Source organism: Ambystoma mexicanum, chromosome 1p (assembly GCF_040938575.1).
Source record: "Ambystoma mexicanum isolate Mex_15411 chromosome 1p, UKY_AmexF1_1, whole genome shotgun sequence".
Taxonomy (NCBI): Eukaryota; Metazoa; Chordata; class Amphibia; order Caudata; family Ambystomatidae; genus Ambystoma; species Ambystoma mexicanum.
The window spans coordinates 708215298-708236359 of NC_090921.1; the positions used below are offsets into that span (position 1 = coordinate 708215298).

At 49.4% G+C, this 21062-nt stretch overlaps 1 protein-coding gene across 2 annotated transcripts in view; it reads left to right on the forward strand.

The window, feature by feature from the left end:
* SCAMP3 (secretory carrier membrane protein 3) overlaps positions 1-20452 on the forward strand; it is a 162580-nt gene extending 142128 nt beyond the window's left edge. For both annotated transcript variants that reach the window (XM_069650106.1, XM_069650105.1), the window contains exons 7-9: positions 8098-8199; positions 8884-9001; positions 17774-20452. In XM_069650106.1, the coding sequence (XP_069506207.1) occupies positions 8098-8199; positions 8884-9001; positions 17774-17920 (367 nt within the window). In that variant the 3' untranslated portion in view covers positions 17921-20452. The remainder of the gene's footprint in view (positions 1-8097; positions 8200-8883; positions 9002-17773) is intronic.
* Positions 20453-21062: the final 610 nt, after the last annotated feature.

The window sequence follows — 21062 nt, forward strand, 5'->3', positions numbered from 1 at the left end:
TCCTTTCATGCCATGATTTCCAGGGCATCCGAGCTTTTTCAGCTCTGCCCAGAAGAAAGAAGGGTTCCTTTACCAAAGGCGCGAGGCTAAAAGGAAGACGGTCCTCGCCGTACCGCTTCTTGATTACATCTGGGATGAGGGGCTCGCCCTCCTCAAGAACCCTGCCACGGGGCCGGCAAAGAGGGACCGGTACGAGAAGAAGTACCGGGTCCCCGACGCTGCCCCCTTGTGCCTTCGGGCACAACCTACCCCGGATTCAGTCGTCTCGGCAGCGGCAAAGAAGAAAGCTGGGGGGGCATCGGCCTCGACATCAACTTCCCCGCCGGACGGCGAGGGCAGGAAGTTGGACACGATGGGACGACGGATCATCTCCTCCACAGCGACGACTATCAAGGTGGCCAACGCCCTGGCTATCGTAGCCCGCTACGACAGGGAGTTGTCTTTCAAAATCACCCCTCTGTTAGACTTCCTTCCGGACGCCAAAAGGGCTGAGGCCCTTGAAATCCTACAGGAGGGGGAGATTGCTTCGGACCACGCCATCACGGTGGCAACGGACATCGCCGACTCCGGTTTACATCAGTTGGGCAACGGCGTTTGCTTGAGACGACGAGGATGGCTCAAGGCCACGAATTTCCACCAGAACGTACAAACCAAGGTTTTGGACATGCCCTTCAACGGGACCAACCTGTTTGGGAAGGCGGTTGATGAGTCCCTTCAGGCCATCAAGACAGACACAGAGACTGCCCGGGCAATGAGAGTGCTCCAACAACGACGGCAGTCCTTTCGGAGCTCCGGAGGCAGACAGGGTGCCTCCAAGGGATCCGGCAGTGGCTCCTCCACGTACCGCCAAGCGGCAAGATCTTCGTCCCAATAAGCCTACAGGGGGCGCGGCAAGTCAGGTGGTGCCCGTTGTCGTTGACAGGGAGGTCAAGGAGGCAAGGCGGCCTCCAAACAAGATTCAATCGACCGTGGGGTCGGGCCCCCGCCGAAGCACCCTGGTGGGAGGCCGGCTGGCGAGGTTCGTCAGCGTGTGGGAGTCCATCTCCACCGACCGCTGGGTGCTGGACGCCCTGGCCCAAGGGCACGCCCTCGAGTTTCAGAAGAAGTGCCCTCGCGTTCAACCTGTGGCCAGGAAGGAAAATCACGTCCCTCAACTACTGTTGGAAGTAAGGGCGATGCTCAAGAAGGGTGCCATCGAGCTCGTCCCAAAGAGGCTTTGGGGCTCCGGAGTTAGAGGCTTTGGGGCTCCGGAGTTTGCTCAAGGTACTTCCTCGTAAAAAAGAAGACAGGAGGATGGCGCCCCATCCTGGACCTACGACTGAACAAGTACATCAAGGCACAGAAGTTCTGTATGGTCACCCTCCAGCATGTGCTGGGACAGCTGGAGGAGGGCGATTTCCTGTTGTCGTCTGACTTGGAGGATGCGTACTTCCACATCCCCATTCTAAAAAGACACCGAAAGTTCCTCAGGTTCGTGGTCCAAGGGCGGCACTACTAGTTCAAGGCCCTCCCATTCGGATTGAAGTCGGCACCCAGGGTGTTCACCAAGTGCCTCGCACCGGCGGCGGCGCGGCTGCGCCTACAGGGGATCCACGTCTACCCCTACCTGGACGACTGGCTCATCCAGGCAAGGACAAGGGAGCTCGCTGTGGAGCACACTGCGAAGACCGTCCAGCTGCTCACGGACCTGGGATTCTCCATCAACTTTCCAAAATCCCACCTGGTTCCGTCGCAAGTCGCCCTGTTTCTGGGAGCCAAGCTCGACACAGTGGCACGGCTGGCCTCGCCGTCGGAGGACAGGACCAGGACCATTCTGGGCAAGGTGCAGCGTCTGCTGGCCACGGACATGGCCAGGGTAAGATCTATCAAATCCCTCCTCGGGATGATGTCCTCCTGCATTTATCTGGTGTGCCTTTGCAGGCTTCGGATGCGACCCTTACAGGAGTTCCTCGACGCCCGCTGGTTCCAGTCGACGGGCCGCTTCGAGGACAGGATCCCTCTCAACGAGACGTTCCGTCAGGCGATCCGGTGGTGGGGTACCCGCTCCCATCTGTCGGCGGGCACAGACTTTCAGACCCCAGCTCACCAGGTGGCGGTGACGACGGACGCTTCCCTGGAAGGTTGGGGAGCACACTCCGGAGATCTTCACGCGAGAGGCCTCTCCACATCAACATCTTGGAGCTCCGTGCGGTGTTCTGGGCCCTCGGGTCCTTTCTTCCGTCCCTCAAGGGCAAGGTGGTGAGGATCTTCACCGACAACACCACCACGATGTTCTACATCTGGAAGCAGGGCGGAACCAGGTCCCCGGCCCTATCCAAGGAAGCCCAGGATCTGTGGCATTGGGCCGTCACCCAAAGGATGTTTCTGGTGCCTCTTCATCTGGCAGTAATGAACAGGGAGCTGCGCTCGTGCCACGAGTGGGAACTACGCCAGGATCAAGTGGATCGACTCTTCCGACGATGGGGCGAACCCCAAATCGATCTCTTTGCGACGGCGACGAATTCCAAGTTCAAGAGGTTCGCCAACAGGTTCCCCCAGTCGAGGAGCATGGGCGATGCTTTCTCGTTCCCCTGGGACGGCCTATTTCTTTATGCGTTCCCTCCGCTGCCGTTACTGCTCCGGCTCATCAACCAGCTCAAGAGGTCCCGGTGCAGGATGATCCTCGTCGCACCGGCGTGGCCGAGACAGAGCTGGTTCCCGGACCTTCTGGACTTGTCAACGTCCCCACCAGTCAAGCTGCCGACGGACGCAGACCTTCTCTCCAGAGAAGGAGGCGCCATTCTTCACCACAACCCGGAGTCACTGAACTTGCAGGCCTGGCTCCTGCAGCACGAGAGTTTGGAGGGTACGACATCCCGGCCGACTGCAGAGAGGTTCTTGCGAAGGCCAGGGCATCCTCAACTCTCAAGTGCTACGGACATAAATGGAAGAGGTTCTCTGTCTGGTCCCTGGCACAGAAGATTAACCCTCTGCGGATTACGGCCCCTCAAGTACTGCCGTACCTACTGTTGCTGGCCAAAGCTGACGGGACGGGCGTCCTTGTGGTCTCATCGCCTGGTGAAAGAATTCATGAAGGGACTATTCCGATCATTCCCGCCGGTGAAGGTTCCTGCCCCGGCGTGGGAGCTTAATGTGGTCCTGACCAAGCTCATGGGGGGGCCCCATTCGAGCCTATGCATTCAGCGCCTTTGAAGTTCCTGTCATGGAAGACAGCTTTCCTCGTGGCCATCACCTCCGCACGACGAGTGGGAGGGATCCAGGCCCTATCTTGCAAGCCTCCATACTTGACTTTTCATGACACGAGGGTGGTGCTGAGGACACACCCATCCTTTATGCCCAAGGTGCCGTCGGACTTCCACCTCAACGAGCCCTTGGTGTTGCCAGTTTTCTTCCCGTCGCCTTCGTCGCCGGCCGAGAGGACTTTGCACTCGCTGGATCTAGCTAGAGCGCTGAAGTTCTACGTGGACCGCACAAAGAGTTTTCGGAAGACATCACAGCTGTTTGTGAACTTTGGGACTGTGAATCAAGGGAAGGCTCTCTCGAAGACTTCCATTTCCAGATGGCTCTCCGGCTGCATCATGCACTGTCACAGGTTGGCAAACTGACAGCTGCCCGGCCGTCCGAGAGCCCATTCGACCAGAGCGATCGCTGCTACCATGGCGTTCCTGTCTGGTGTGCCCCTGCTGGACATCTGCAGGGCTGCGACGTGGAGGTCGAAGCACACCTTCACAAGATTATACTGCGTCGATCGGGACTCCAGGGAGGAGTCCAGGGTCGGCCAAGCAGTGCTGCGCAACCTGTTCGCTTAAGGTGAGCCTGGTGAGGAGGTAAGAGTTGCTTAATGTTGAGCCTGTTGCCACCCCCCGTGGTTGTGCATGTGTGTACTGCTATGTATTCTCTTATTCATGAGCATGTGAATCCATGCCAGACCCCATGCTGGAGAAGGAACAAGTTACTTACCTGTAACTGTTGTTCTCCAGCATGGGTCTGGCATGGATTCACATGCGAACCCTCCCGCCTACCCCTCTGCGGCTCTTCACTTGGTCATACTGCCACTTTTCGTGCTACCAAATCTGAGGATGGCTGCCGGAGGCGGGGCTTAGGGAGAGGGCAGTCATTGGCTGGGGGCAGTATGACCCAGAGACCAGTGATTGGTTACTACTAAGAAAGACAGATCAGAAACGAAACTGATACTGATTTTTTTTCTATACCAAGGATTCCCGGCCTGACGACGGTGAATATTCATGAGCATGTGAATCCATGCCAGACCCGTGCTGGAGAACAACAGTTACGTAACTTGTTCCTTCTCTAACTAGGAAAGAGAAGGCCTATTGCACTAAAGCCACATGTCCCAATGCAGCCCCCTTCAGAAAGATGGTGTTAGCAGTGCAGAAAGCAGTTTGTAGGGGTCTCGGAGTTAAAGAACAATAAAAAAAAATAAAAGTTCTTTGCAGATCTCCCAATCCAACCACCTTAAGGGAAGTCATGGGGAGGATCCTTGACTTGAATGCCACCGCTGATGGCCACACAAGGTAGAGGTAGGGCAAGGACTTTATGCCTGTAAAACACTGGAGGAAGGGGTAGAGGGGTGGGTTCGGAACAGGTATGTTTACTCACCCCTGTGCTCCGATTCACTCAGGGACCACGGTAGAAGTTCCTAAAAATCACCGTGCCCCCTTAATTTGTGTTTTGCTTCTGTTGACGGAGGTCAGGGGTCTTGGGTGCAGAGGTCGCTTTGGTCTTCAGGTTTTGGGCTGGCTAGTCGGTGGTTCCATGCTCTGATGGATCAGTTCTGGGATGCGGACATCTGGACACCTCTGCTAGGCTGAAGAAAGGACCAACACTCAGGTGACCACCTCAGAGGACCCCAGGACCCAATGTAGGTGACGATCAACGATGGCCACTCTTAAGAAATGGCATAAGTTGACCCTCGTGGCAGAAACAAAGAACCTGCTCCTGCAAAGTCTCTCTTCATGCTGGTGAGCTGCAACTTCAGGGCCATGCTTCTTGTTTCACAAGTTGAGAATTAGCAAAATTCCAAGAGTCAACTCTGGGGCGTGGGGGGACCGATGGCACAAGTTGGCCCATGAAGATGCTCTTCAGGTCACAGATGGTTCTGGGAGGCCTCTGAAGGCTTCCAAGGGCAGGATCCTCAAGCCGGGATAAAGATCGGTTTTCCCTAAAGGTCCAGGTTTTGAAGCACAGATTAAGGCCTTCTGGGTGTTGTCGACTGGCTTAGACACCTGCCAAATGTTGAATTGATGCCTGACCTTTGGGAACCTCTTTCACGTGAATTTGGCTTTGCTAAAGTGTCACTCCGTGGCTGCCAGTTCTACTTTTCAGTCTTTGGATTGAAGACGTTCAATTGATTTTTATAAAACAATGTTCCTGCATTGCAACAGAGGAAGTACATTCTGTAACCTGGGCCACTATAGAACTCATCCTGGCAATAAGTGCAATATTTTGCACTAAATCCAGAGCACTCACATAGACCATCACCTGCTAACTAATGCCCTTTTTCTGCCAGTGCGGTGTCCAGCGCTGCCTGCTCATGTCTCCATCTGTCACCTGTTGCAGGGAAGAGGTGAGTTCTGGTTAAAATGTCACAAAACCGAGCATTTTGGTGAATGGCAAACTGATAAATAAACGTGCACATGAACTGAAGCAGCAGCAACATTGTGAGGTTGAGCAGACCAAGAAAGGCTGTAGTGCTAATCTTCACAGGTACCTTGCATTGCTGAGGTAGTTCCAATTGAAAATTGAATCCTATTTTGCTGCAAGCTTTACCTTTTGGCATCTCTAAAATATCCAGCAGGCAGTCCTCAAACTATTTTGCTTCTCACAATCGACCAACATTTGGCAATTTACTTACTTTTGCTTCAATCAATGTAGTTTTTTCTTCAATAGTAGACCAACTTTAGTTTGTGTCAAGTTCTTTATTATCCAACATATTTTCCGGCCCTTCCGAAGCTTCAAATGGTGCCATTTCAGTTGCATGGGATGCAATGGGCGATGATGGAAAATTGGTCTCTTGACCATGCAAGTTGGGCTAGATTGGGAAATATATTGATCTGCATTAAATTGTTACCTCATATATTAATATTGTCTTGTGGGTAGGAAGCCTTGCAGAGTAGCAGTGGTCTTTTATGAACCTTCTATGATAATTTTTTTAACTCGGCTTCTGGCCTCTCCACATAGTCATCAATCATGATTACATTTGGTGACGTTTATTGCTGCTACGTCATGTCTGCCCAAGACAATGTCGGTTGGCATCCTGTGTCCCTTGTTTGTGGTGGTGTTTTTCGGTCTTGCTTTTTCCTAGGTCTCCCAACAGAAAAAAAATATTATTTTTAAAATTAGGACTTGTGATGCCTTGAACATCAAAATCCAATGTGTGAATAAAAACATTTTTTTAAATGGAGTAATTATACTTGTGAATGATGCCTAACAAGATATCCGATAGAGTGAGCAAAGCAGTTTGAACATAATTGAATGTAACATGTTTAAAAATAATTCGGTTGCAATCGCTTGGTACTCGCCCCTATTTTCGGACGAGGGGTCTGTAGAGTGGACCTTCCGCCTGTGCCTGTCTCAGCCTAAAACAATAACATTTCAAAAATGGGGGTTATTTACATTGCTGTTGCATATAGCTTATGTTTTTGTACCACCTCCAGCTGGCTGTAGCCATTCATTGGCACCATTAACTACTTCTGCATTTGCACCAAATGTGCCAGGGCAGGTCCAGATTGTTGTTTTCGATGACTCTAAATGTATCCACTCATACACTCTGCTTCTCCAGTCCTGACCCTTCTTTGATGGTCATCATCTGGGGTCAGACCTGGGGTACTTTAGGATGCACTGCCTGCAAGGCATCCGAACACAGGAAACATACAAACCTTCTTGAACTCATGCCAATAGGCCTAGCACTGGAAGGTGTTCTCCTCATTAAGCGGGTAAGAGGGGGGGGAATATTTACATAATACAGTAACAGTACTTTTTAAAAATCTGAGCAGGGTTTGCATGTCATCTGGGTGCGCTCATTGAGCCTCACCCTTTTTGGGAAATCCACCATCAAGTGGTTTTGAAGGTTTTCAACAAGTGAACAAAGTAGGCTTCCCATGGAACCAACCAGTGTTCCCTTATTTCCACATGGCGGAAAGGGACAAACATTCTCCGGGACAGTGGTCTGTTCCTTGCTGGGCTTGCAGTGTTTATGGATTACGACGTTCATTATTAATTTAGACGAGCTCTCCTTTTAGGGGCCTCTGCTCACCAATCAGCTGGTGCTCTTTTCTCGACAGCAAGGCAGTGAACGGCGGCCCTTTTGCCACACTGAATACAGTTTGCTGGGATTGCTCTGGCCCTCCACACCATAGTTTTCAGTCTGCCTTTCCATGAAAGAAGGGGAAAGACCATGTGTAAATTCGGTTTGGTCCCTATCCAAATGGGGCAGCCCAGCCAAGTCACAATGCATCTGCATGGGACCTGGCTACCCCAGAAATATTTAGGTCTCATTGCGCTTCTGGACATACCCACCATACTCGTGGAGACTTGAGCAAAACTGATGACTAAAAGACTTTGAATGAATCCGAACCATTGGCTCCAGGCCACCGTTTGCCAGTGTGCCTTGTCTGTGGTTTGTTTCAGTCCAGCTCCTGGCCTTGTAACCTTGAGAAGAAGTCTGGGGTGGGGAGCTGACCGAGGGGCGTGGCTGGTCATGGATAGAATGCTTGCTCTTATGTTTAAGTGATGAAGGCTTTAATCCTATGAAGGCTGTGTTAGCTGCGCACACTATGGTACTGATCACAGGATGCTGACTGACATAGTATTGGAGTGAGGGGTTAGGGGGGGTCTATGGACTAAGAGTACACCAATCCCTATGATGAGCTTTACTTTATTCTCTTTGCAAATCCTTCCAAGTGTTTGTGGCTCGACACTGAGGCTTTCTACAGTTCTCAGGGAAGCTAGACACCACTGCAGCATATTTCCAGACCTCATGGATATTCTCTGTGTTGTAGTCACAAAACCATGTTGTGCATTTCTTCATTTTTATGCCTGAACTAAGTAATCATTTCAATGGTTTCTTTTGTCTTGCAGGAGTGACAGTTCTTTCAATTTCTTCGTTTTCTTCTTCATTTTCTTCGTGCAGGACATTGTATACGTCATGCAGGCTATTGGCATCCCAGGCTGGGGATTCAGGTGGGTCTTAACATGAAGACTGCATCCATAGTGCTTGATTGGTTGAATATTTCTTTCTGATCACAATCGTTGTGGAGACAGAAAGTAGTGACAAAGTATACTGTTTAGCGGACACCTCTTCATAACTGGATTATACAGATTTAGCTTGATCTGGCTAATATGTGCCTTGCTTAGTCATTCGGTTCTCAGTAGCCTGTAATTCACCATCGACCGTGTGCCCTTCCTTACATTTCTCTGGCTTATGTTTGTTACATGGATATATGAGTTTTGCTTCCTCCTTGGCTTCTGTGCCCTTCTCCACTTTTCATGTTTGCCTTCTGATCTTCACCCTTTGGTCTTGTCCTTGGTCTTCTGATTGTACTATACAGCGAGATGCTCAGTACCAGAAGGACCGTCCTTTTACGTGAGGTTCAATGTTTCTCATCCGCTTGTGTGCCCCAGTATTTTCGCAAGGGCACATGTGCGATCCTCACACCGAAGAATGTAATTTGTTTGCACAGTAAAAACAAACCAGAATATCAGTTGTGTGCCTGTTGGCTAGTAAATATTTGCTCCCCCACCTACCTACACACATGCCCATCTTATCCTTCATCTCAATTTGCCACCACTCTTCTCACGTGGTTGGTCAGCAGTGCGAGAGAGCACACTGATGATGCTTCTGACGGTACTTGTCTCTTGTTACAGTGGCTGGATTTCAATGCTCAGTGCCCTGAAGCTCAATGTGGCTGTCGCCATCATAATGCTCATCGTGGCCATGTTCTTTACTGCAACAGCTGTCCTTGGAATAATCATGCTGAAACGGGTGAGTACTGCTTAGAACAGGTGTCTAATACTGCTCACGTTTCATGAAAATTACCAAGTTCTTTTCTGCTTGAGATGCAGGTGCCGGAACCCTCTTTGCGAGGGAAACCCTCCTGCCCTGCTAAAGCATGTTTCTTTGTCTGGGGATGAAAAAAAAAAAACTTGAGGAATCGTAGACATTTGCAATCTATTACTTCTTTTATATGGATGAGTCAGATGTTTAAAGGCTTTCAGTCTGCGTAATGTCCCCATCTCAGAAACATTTGCTTACATGACTCTTTTGTCCAGCTTAATTGATGGACCCCTGTGGGGTGGGTTCTTGGAGGTGAGATGTTAGCCATGTTTTGGTTAGGGTTAATTCTCCATACTTCCATCTCATTTTACAGTCCCAAAGTGGTTTTCCCACCCCCTTGAATTCCTTGGATTGCGTGTTTTAGCAGTTAACAACCCCCTTTTCTGATGTCAGACTAGCAGGTAGTTTTCCTGGGTCTTGTACCCTTTATATCCTTCTGTCTCTCTCTTGTGTTCCCAGCTTCTGATCCTGCCTAGAGCAGGCCTGCCCACCTGCAATCTTCTTGCTGCAACTGCAGAACTGCTTTTCTACTTGGCATGGCTGTTGTCCCCTCTTGTTATTGCTTCCGTTGTTCCACCACTTTCACTTCCTCCTCTCTTGATGTTGCAACCTCCTCTGCCATTCTACCACCATTTTTCTCCTGGTGTTACCTCGTGACTGTACCATCTACTTGGTCTATTCCCTTAGCTCCTGGCATTACCAACCCCACCTACAGTCCTGATACTACTAGCTCTTCCTTCTTTCTTAAGGTCACGATCACTGGCCTACCACCTTCCCTGCCTGATGTTGCCTGGTCTCCTGCACTCTGGATGTTACTACCTTGTCATCCTTTCCACTGCTGTCTCCTTCCCAGCCCTCTCCCTCTGCCTCCTAACCCGAGCCTACTGCACCACACACAGACTGACTGTGGTGTCTGCTTTATATAGGGTTCTGTTCCAGCCCCCTTAGTGGACGCTCCCTGAGGGTTTGCACCTGTGGTCCATAATTGTGGCTGGTTTGAGATTGGCTGTGTTCGCCCTGTTTACTTACACTTACTTTGTGCTGGGTGGGCCAGACTAATCCTTTGAAGCCCTAGTAGCCATCTTGGGATTCACTTCTCCCTGTTTCTGCCTGGCACTCTTTTGGGAAAGGATCCAGTTCCCCCATTTCCCCAGCGTGTAAACTGAATGTTGCAAAAGCTCCTGGTAAACCTGTTCTCAATGTATATAGAATGGAAGTGCACGGTCAAGTCTCAACTTTGACATTATCCAGCAAATGCTCTGCTAGGCGACTATGGGCAGGAAATACCGTACCCCTTGTGGTTAAACCTGTGGTCTGAAAACCATGGATGTGTAACATTGCGAGCACCCGAATCCTGCGTTCCAGAGAAAGTGCCTCCTCTGAACGAACTTCCCGGTTACCCTGGATTCACTTGTAACCATAGCCGGGTAAACGCTACAAGTGTTGTGTGGGTAAAGCTGTTTCTGGGTCTGCCTACAGAGTGCTTCAGAGTCTCTGTTGGAGAGTGTAAATGTTGGCTCAGAAGGGGATGGGGGTCAGAACTTCTCAGTGTGCATGATATATAGTGGTTCCGTGGACCACAGTTTGGACACTTAGTTTGACCCGTTTGGATAGTTTATAAAAATATTTCTGAGGCTTGTGGAATCTGCTTAGATCACATGCTGTGCATAGGCCGACATCTAGAAGAAGCTGCAGAGTATTACAGTTTGTTTTTCGAAACTCGAAAATGGGCGTCGACACGTGGCGTGCCAGTAATACTATCCTTAGTGTGACGTCCACTGTACCCATGATCCCTCGCGCGCCTAGGACCCTCAGATTGTTTTTTTCCACCATACTGGTCGGAAGCATTCCACGGAGTTCCCTGGCTTTTAGCCATAATTTTGCAAATAGTATAATATTTCCCCGTTTCTTCCATCCCCACGTCGAGTCACTGAATATCGAAGCTCGACGCCAGCCCGGAGCAGAAAACAACCGTCGAGAGCTGCACGACGGACTTTGGGCCTTGGAAGGGCATTGGCCTTGGCCCGGGCCTTGGAAGGCCTCTGGCCTCGGACCTACAAGTAGGGAGAGTGGGGGGTGGTACATACTCTGCACTCACATATATTTATATATATATATATTCCTACACACACTAGCCCACTGCCACAGGGTGCGTATGGAGGGTACCCCTTTCCAATTTTGCCCCAAGTGCAATCGCAAGTACCCTTGGGTTGACAGACACGTCACCTGTAACCTCTGCTTGCCGAGGGACCACCCCGAGGCGAACTGCAGAGCGTGTAGCCGGTTCAAGGCTAAGTCTCTAAAGGACCGTTCGACCAAACGTTGGGCCCACCACGCCAGGCAACGAGAGGCCATGGAAGCGGAGGGCACCTTCAGTGATGGCAGCGACGCCGTACTATCGGACGGCGAGGGCAACATGGCGTCAAAAGACAGCCAAGCGCAAGTCCCCAACCTCGGAAGGTTGTCCGGCAGGGCAGCTCTGGGGAGCACACCCTGCGACGCGAGCGCTACCCACACCACTTCCACTAAACACTCTTAAGTCCAACCGAGACTCGACGCACGTGTCGAGTCCTTGGAAAGAGGCACGCAAAGAACGGTCCACCGCATCGGTGTCCTCTGGGCGTTCTCGGTCAAGATCGCCGCATGACACCAGGCAACCATCCACTGTTGCCAAGAGTGCCTCACTCACCAAAGTAATGTAGGTACGATCGTTGGAAGACGAGGCCGACCTCCATCTCCAGGCCGCATTCCAGGAGTCAGCATCAGCAGACCGCTCGACGGTGGTTCCTGTTTCCCAACGTTCTCACTGTAAGGAAAGGGACACTAACCCCGAATCTCGACGCCAGACGTCAAAAACCCCAGAGAAAGTGAAAACACCAGGGAAGCACTCTTCCACTCATGGGGAGGGGGGAAAACAGCAGAAGAAACCTTCTCAGCCTTCTTCTACTCATCTGGTACATAAAGACAGTGCTAGGTCTTCTGATAAACAGCTACCCAAGACCCCTGCAAAAGCCCATAGGTCCAGTCAGGTCATAGCAGGGAAACACTCCCAGGAAAGGGTAATACCCAGCTCCAAAGAATGGTCCAGTGAGGATATAGACAGGGTTATGTCTAGAATGTCATCCCTAGCGGACTTCTATGCCAAGAACCCAGATCACTTCCTCTCCTATACCCCCTGACGGGTCTACTCCCTCAGGGTCTAGAGACCCGCTACCCCCGGTAAGAAACCTCGAGTTGAGGCACCAACGCAAGGTCTGTCTTCTGACCCTTTGTACGTACAGCCATACACTCAGTATAGTCAGGATCCACTACAAGATGAGGATCCAGAATTGGTAACGTTGGACGACCAAACTGGGGTGGACTACTATGGGGATGACTAGGACCAGGAGGAAGAGGAAGAGGAAGACTCCCCGGTAGGCAAAGAACCTCAGGTTACCGACTCTCCAGTCGACAACCAACCTCTCCTAAATGAGGTTTTGTCTAGAGCGGCTGAACACTTCGCATAGACACCGAGGGAGCACAGAAGGAGAGGGACTTTGCTGAGGAACTAGTAGGGGGGAAAAGAGCCCTTGCTCAGGCCATCCCTATTCTCAAGTCTATACAAAGGAGAATTGATCCTTCCCTTATCAATCCTAACGTCACCAGGGCAGTAAACCCCAGAATCAAAAAATTGTTCAGGGCAGCCCAATCGGACCCGCTTTACATAAAGGGGCAACTGAAACCGGACTCCCTAGTAGTGACTAATACCCAGAAGAGGGCGGGAACGCCCCTATCTTCGTCTGAGGCTCCCCCCGACAAAGAGAGCAAGAAGATCTACGGGTTGGGAAGGAAGGTAGCCTCCACTTCCGCCTTCCAGGCAAGGATTGCCAACTCCACCACTCTGCTGGCTAGTTACAACTGCCACCGTGGGAGCAAGTTGCTGCACTTAGACTCCGCGCCGGAACCTTTAAAGGGCCAGTTTGCACAGGTTGCGTCAGAGGGGAGAGCCGTGTCCGGTTGCATCCTTAAGGCAACCTTTGATGCCGCGGATAACGCCGGCAGGCTAATAGCAGAGAGCACTGTCATTAAGAGGCATGCTTGGTTAAGACCGTCCGGGTTTAAACCCGAGACACAAGCATCCTTAATCGACATGCCGGTGGAGCCTAATCTACTGTTTGGCAAGGCGGTAGATGACACATTAAAAAATGCCAAAGACGAGTATGAGACTCTGAAATCCCTGGGACAGTTGACCAACAAGCCCCCTAATCAAAGAGGGAATGGCCATTTTCGTTGCCCCCGCGGCCACAATTCAGAGGCTCCGCCTATTCTCAGGGGCAGGGTACATCATGGGGTAACAACCAGCAGTCTACCCAAAGATATAACGAGGGAAACAAGAGGGGCTGTGGTAAGGGAAGAGGCAGCCCCAGCAGAGGCGGCACGCCTCTTTCAAAACAGTGATGCCGAGATCAGGGTCCCTTCCCACGCATCTCCAGTAGGGAGGACGCATTACCAACTTCACCCAAGCTTGGGAAGGGATCACATCAGACAGATGGGTGCTGTCCACAGTGTCCGCAGGATACTGCATAGAACTGCTTGAGCGTCCCCGAAACCACCCCCCACGTCAAAAACTACATTCCTTGGACCACCAGAAGATCCTCCTCGAGGAGATCGTCAATCTTCTAGAAAAGGACGTGATAGAACTCGTCCCGGGCAAACAGGTAAACAAGGGTATTTATTCAATTTACTTCCTTGTGCCAAAAAAAGACCTAACAATGCGCCCAGTCTTAGACTTGCGCCCTGCAAACAAGTATGTCAAGCCCCAAAAGTTTTGCATGACTACTCTCCAAGAGGTAATCCCCCTCCTAAAAAAGGGGATTACATGGCAACATTGGACATGAGAGGTGCCTATTTTCATATTTCCATGTTCCCAGCACACAGAAGATTCTTGCGCTTCAAGGTGGACAGTCCGCACTACCAGTTAAAGGTGCTGCCCTTCGGTATAGCCTCGGCTCCAAGGGTATTTACCAAGGTTCTGGCGGTGGTGGCGGCACACCTACGCAGGGAGGCAATCCCAGTGTACCCTTACCTGGACGACTGGCTCATCACGGGGGAGAACCCAGCAATTTGCAGTTTAAACATTCAAAGAACGATCATCCTCCTCTTCGAATTGGGTTTCTCCAAAAACGAGAAAAATGAAGCCTGGTGCCAATCACCTCCAAACAGTTTCTGGGAGCTGTACTAAACACTCAAGCAGAGGAAAGAATTCGGAATATACTACTGCAGATTCCTCAATATCAGCCCGGTCGCCAGATAACGGTGCGCAAAGCGATGCGTTTGCTAGGCATGATGGCGTCCTGTATTTACCTGGTCGCCCACGTGCGTCTGCGCATGTGTCCCATGCAAGAATGGTTGGAGAAACAGTGGTCTCAGGCAAGTGGTCAGTGGGACGATCTAGTGGTCGTTTCCCCAACACTGGTACAGTCTCTTCACTGGTGGACAAGAGGGAACCAGTCAAAGGGGAAACCCTTTTACGATCCAGAAGTACAGGCCGTAGTCACTACAGATGCATCCCTGTCAGGGTGGGGAGCACACCTCCTTCACCACACAGCTCAGGGTCTCTGGTCTCACACAGTCGCAAAGAATCATATCAATCTGCTAGAGCTTCTGGCAGTATTCAGAGCGCTTCGAGCGTTCGAGCCCCACCTGTTAAACCTGTCAGTGCAGATCTTAACAGACAGCACAACAGCAATGTTCTACCTAAACAAGCAGGGAGGGACTTGTTTGCCAAATCTGTGCAAGCTTGCACAAAAAATGTGGATATGGGCACTCAGACAGAACATTTTCCTGTCATCTCAACATGTTCCAGGGGATCTCAAACCTCTAGCAGACGCCTTGAGCAGAGATCCTCTCCCAAGAGAACACGAGTGGTCTCTACACAGAGAAGTCGTAGAAGACATCTTCTCACAGAGGGGTTTCCCCACTATAGACCTATTCGCCACAGGTTTCCCCAGCCAGGCTCCAAGGGGAACGCCCTGTGGATGAACTGGTCAGGGATGTTTGCTTACGCTTTTCCACCAACTCCTCTGATGATGAAGGTGGTCAACAAGATGCACAGGGAATCGATGACGCTTATCCTAGTTCATCCCATGTGGGCGAGACAACCGTGGTTCCCACACCTGCGCAGGCTAGCAACGTGCGAACCAATCAGACTCCTGTGCTGGTACAACCTACTATCCCAGCACCAAGGTCAAACAGTGCATCCTCAATCCAACTAAATGAACTTGGCAGCATGGCTCTTGAAGTCGTAGAGTTTGGACACCTCAACTTACCACAGAGGTGCATAGACATCCTAAAGGAATCTAGGAAGCCCAACACTAGGCACTGTTTTTTGACAAATGGAAAAGATTTGTTATCTGGTGCCAGAATAAGCAATTCAACCCAGTTGATTGCACTCCTTCCACTATTGTCACCTAAATGCTCCACCTGCTGGACGCAGGGTTGGTATTTAATTCACTCAAGGTACACCTGGCAGCTCTGTCAGCATACACCACCTCCCATAACAAGGTATCGTGGTGGAAAGTACCATTGGTTAAAGCCTTCATGGAAGGAGTAAAGAGACTCTATCCTCCAGTTTCTAACCCACCACCAGGATGGGACCTTAATGTGGTGCTGGCTAAACTCATGGGCCCCCCATTCGAGCCCATGCATAAAAGCAGTCTCAAACACCCGACATATAAAACTGCCTTCTTAGTAACCATTACATCGATAAGAAGGCTCAGTGAAATTCAGGCTCTGTCAGTGCAGGATCCTTTCTTTACTGTTCATAAAGATAAACTGGTTTTACGAACACACCCTAGATTTTCACCGAAGTTTATTTCTGAATTCCACGTTAACCAGTCCATTGAGCTTCCGGCTTTCTTCCAAGAACCCGAAAGCTCTGCTGAGGTGAAACTACACACCCTAGATGTGCGTAGGGCGGTCCTATACTATGTAGACAAGACCAGGCCGCTAAGGAAAACGGACCAACTGTTTGTCTCCGTAGCTACAGTCAGAGAGGGAGATCGCGTCTCTAAAGGGGCCATCTCTAAGTGGATTATAAGTTGTATCCAGCTGTGTTACTCCCTTTCTGAAAAAAACTCTGCCTTTCACACCAAGAGCCCACTCTACAAGAGGCATTGTGGCCACTCTGGCTTTCATTGCAAATGTACCCCTTGACACCATTTGCAAAGCGGCTACTTGGAGCTCTATTCACACTTTTACTCAGCACTACTGACAGATACTCAAGTGGGACAAGCGGTTCTTAGACATTTATTTGCTCAATACCCTTCTCACATCCCACTTCCTCCTTCTTCTAACACTGCTCGCTAATCTATGCGCAGCATGTGATCTAAGCAGATTCCACAAGCCTCAGAAGGGAGACATTACTCGCTGTAATCGTATTTCTGATGCTTGTTTCTGCTTAGATTCACATGCGACCCACCCTTCCTCCCCTTTGAGAGAAGATGCATAGATGCTTGTAGTCTTATCTTTCTATCTATCTGCTTGGATAATCTGTACTCGCGCTACTCCTCATGCTACCTCATGTCAGAAAAAATACAATCTGAGGGTCCTAGATGTGTGAGGGATCATGGGTACAGTGGACGTCACACTAGGGATAGTATTTCTGGCACGACCCGTGTCGACGCCCATTTTCGAGTTTCGAAAAACAAACTGTAATACTCTGCAGCTTTCACTAGATGTCGGCCTATGCACAGCATGTGAATCTAAGCAGATACAAGCATCAGAAATACGATTACGGTGAGTAATGTATCCCATATATATATGTGTGCACGTATATGAAGGCGGGTAGGGTGTACATTGTTTCAGGCATGGGGATATTTGGTGAGGCCTCCATTTAAAAAAGAAAAAATAAAAAGTTGCGTTACCCACAACAGGTCCAAGTAAATGTCCACTCGCAAACTGTGGCGGATGAAACCACATAGAACCCTGGAGGATCCATGTTACCAGGATTGCCCTGCTCTGGCCGCCAGGGATTCTTCTGACCTGTGACGGGGACCAAAGGAGGGGTGGCCTGGAGATGCTAGTTATTCTGCCCTGGGCCCATCATCCACTGGCTCTGGGAGCCCTTTGGCACACCACCGGGGAAAAGGTGATATTCCTGAGCCAGCAACCTAACAGTCAATAAGGTGGCCTATGGGTGATGCTGCTCCAGCTTTGACAGCCCTTTAGGAGCATGGCCTATGGGGAATTCTCATGACGGTTCATCCGACTTCTGTCAACCTGACCACTGATTGTAGTAGTCATTTAGGGTTCCTAGTCGTTCCATCAACATCCATATCCATCCAAAAAAAGTGCATTGAAAAGAAAATTCATCAAATGCATTTTCTATGTACTTTTTTTAATGGGGTGGTTCTCCCCAACCCCCGTTTTTTTACCCACTAAAATAAACCCTTTACTGTCCAAAAACATGCATTCGATACATTTTTTTCGATGCTATTTTTTTTAGATGGATTGGTCTGTCGATGCTATGGATTCGATGCAATGACCAATACCGTCATTTAGACATCTGCAACTGGTCTCCTGACAACCTTCTTTCTGGCCCATTCAGCTTCCTATTTATGGCATAATGACTTTATAGAAAATCTTGGATGAGCATATGGACGCTATACCTTTACAGTCTTTATTGAATGGTTTTTTGTTTGTTTTATTTCTTTACACCAGATCCACTCTATGTACCGCAGGACTGAAGCCAGTTTCCAGAAGGCTCAAGAGGAGTTTGCAGCTGGCGTCTTCTCCAACCAGGCGGTTCGCACAGCAGCCGCCAATGCAGCCACCGGGGCGGCTCAGAGTGCATTCCGCCCTCAATAAGAATGAGTGGGCGGCGCTGGAATGTTTATTATTAACAGCATAACATATTCATAAGGTTCCATTCTTGTTTTTTTTTGTTTTTATGGAAACTCAAACATGGCACTTTAAAATGTCTGGAAATGCTCACTAACCAATGAGACGTTGGAGATCTTTTTCACTCTGGGTTAAATAACTGTAAAGAATGACGACGTTATTGGTTCCTTGATCAGATGTGTTGCACGACTGTTAACAATCTGCTCACACCCCTGTGATAGACTGCCATGTTTGCACGCCATTAAAATGAAGATGGGAGAGAGAGAGAAGAGGGAACCGAGATCCCTGCATTCCCCCGGTTCCAAATGTGGTTTTAGAGCTTTGCACACAAACTGAGACGCCGGCAGGCATTTGGACCGCAAAGGATTTTGGGTCGCAGCCCGGGAATGCTGAATGAAATGTAATTTTTATTGTGGCTGTCGGATAGTGGAGCGGGAGCTACTTTTTTCTTTTAATAGGTATTTGCTGTTTGTATGATGTCTCGGGTTAGGTCACTGGAATATAGTTGTTTTGCATGTTGTGACTGTTTTGCACACCTTGTGTCACTTCCGAAGGGAGGCTGGGGGTCGGAGGGGCAGGTGTATGGGAGCCAGCTGTACCAGACACGTGGCTGTTTCTCTGGATAACTTGTGACGGATCCTTTGCTTTTCATCAGCTGAAAGGTTAGGAATGGTCTCAGCAATTTCCCCCAAAGGTAGCCATGCCACACTGGGTGAGGGTGGGTCCTCCCCTTTCACAACATGTTTGAAAGTTAAATCTCATAACGTACAATGTTTTTACACTTGTGGTTCTCAGCCCATTCATGTTGCTGCATTTCAAAGTCTTAGCAGAATATGCTGCAAGCCAGCACAGCTACTGACTGAATTAAATTCATTTTATTTATATAACATTTTATCCATCTAAGCCATTAGGACTGCAACTAGTCGCTACAGAATAACGCACCGAGGAGCAGATGGATACTGCTTCACGTCATCTTGTCAGAGGAGGTAGGATGCTGTCTGCTCTGTCACCGCTTGCTCAGCCTGCCGGACAAGTGCTCTTCAAAGGGAAGCTGTGCTGAATCGTTAACCGAAGAAGAATTGTTTGAACAGTTAAATACAGTGACGCATGGTTCAAGTACTTGGACAATTGATGAATAACATTTCAGCATTTCTGCATAGTGGCACCTTTCTCTTATGTTATGCTTGCTGCCCTCTGTCATCCGGGATCCCAAGCTTTGCTCATCAGGTGGTCTGCGTGGGCATACCTTTTTGTCTCTGTACTGAGCAGTTGTAGACTGTGGTGGTTCCCAAAGATCTCTGAAATCTTACACTGACCCGTGGGAAACCTTTAAGAGCCGCTGGTATTGTTGGTGGATCCACAACATTGTGTTCCCACTTTCACCAACCAAGCTCCTGGTGTGAAGACCTGAGAAGATGTGAGGCTGGCTTTAGGAGATCTGGAAAGGCTAATGGGACCAGAACTGGTGCCCCTCATCCATAAAACCACATATACCAAAATACATTTCACATTACGGAAACGAGGTCTTGTGTATAGATGCCTTTTCACCCCCAGCTGCCCGGGACCTCATCAAATCATGGATGTGTGCACCTTGCATGCCTTGCTTTGGAATGACCAGCTACTCGAGTCCAAATGGGCATATGATGCAGATTACAGAGCTCAGAGGAGCCTATTGGGCATTTTGAATGGTGCAAGGTGGAGTCACTGATTGAGCTTTATGCTGCCATCATGAACCCAATATACAGTCTTGCGCCAGGGTGGTAGAGGAAGGGGCAGATGCCTAAAATCCACACAATTCAAAACCGTTATACTGTTCTTATGCCACCTCCTGACTCTGCCATCCCTACTTAACGCTAAACTCTTGCTCAGTGGCTAGCGGCGCTTGCCTGTGTTTTTGCAGTTTGTGAGTTGCTTTGTGTGCAGGAAGGGATCACGAAGGAATGGGGCAATAGGACAGGACTCTGCTCACCCGCAGCCCTGGTCTTGAAGGTTGCATAGTCGTTTCTGTTTTTATCACCCTTTGATCAGTTACTTTGATGTGTCTGGACAGCTGCCACCATGTGACTCCTCACTGTGCATGTCTTTCTTCACCTTATATAAATCTATATATATATATATTTTACAGGTTTTGACTAGTAACTTCTACCCCTTCATATCAAGTTTACTGATTTGTCGCACTGTTGTGTGCACACCATCTATGTGACACACTAAATATCAAGGTGAAGCAGAGAAACGAAAGATATTTGTTTAATTTGAATGTACATTATTATTTCTTACCAGGACCTTGCTTCTAGCACTGTTGCTAACGACGCCCTGTTGATTTTCAAGGGGAGGGAAGTGTGGTATAGTATGGGGTCGTTGCTTGCTGTACCCATCTGATAATTGCATTACTCATGTGGCCAGTCTTCCCTAAACATTGGCTCCCTCCCCCACACTTTGTTTTTGCTGTGCCAAAATACAATCCCCATTTTATTTAAGGAATAAAAGAACATTCGGCTACCTTTTTACTCTTTCAATGCTGTTTATAAGACCATTATCTATCGCCTCCTGCAAGGAAAGGGGGCGGGGGTGTTGGGTTTGTAACGGAGATTTGTTATTTTTAGACCCTTGATTTTATTTTAAATATAGAGCTTAGGCCAACAGTTTGCAGCATGGTAAGTATCTGATATGAATGTTACTGACTTTAAAATAATGAAGGCAAGCCCGACTGAATGTGCAATGAATGACTCCGTCCTTTAGGATGCCAATTATTGTAGATGGCATAGTCCACGAGAATGATCTTAGAGTGCCTGTCTCAGTCTGTGCTGTGGGATGTGAGCAAGGCCACAGTCTGAGGGGGTTCCTAATTGAAAGCCAAGCGGAATGGTAATCTCTTGAGAAAGACCTGACTTGCTACGAGGCTGCCCATAAATGACCGACTACCCTGTGTGGACCTCAAGGTGAAGGTGAAGGTGATCAAGGCTAGATCTCGCATGGCCAAGGGAACCACACGACTTACGATGGAATGAAGTTAACGGGATTTACTAAGCAAAATTGAAACCTAATTCTCTCGCCTGGAAATGGTTTCAGGGTGGCTGTGACATGAAGGTTCTTGGGGAAACATAGTCCT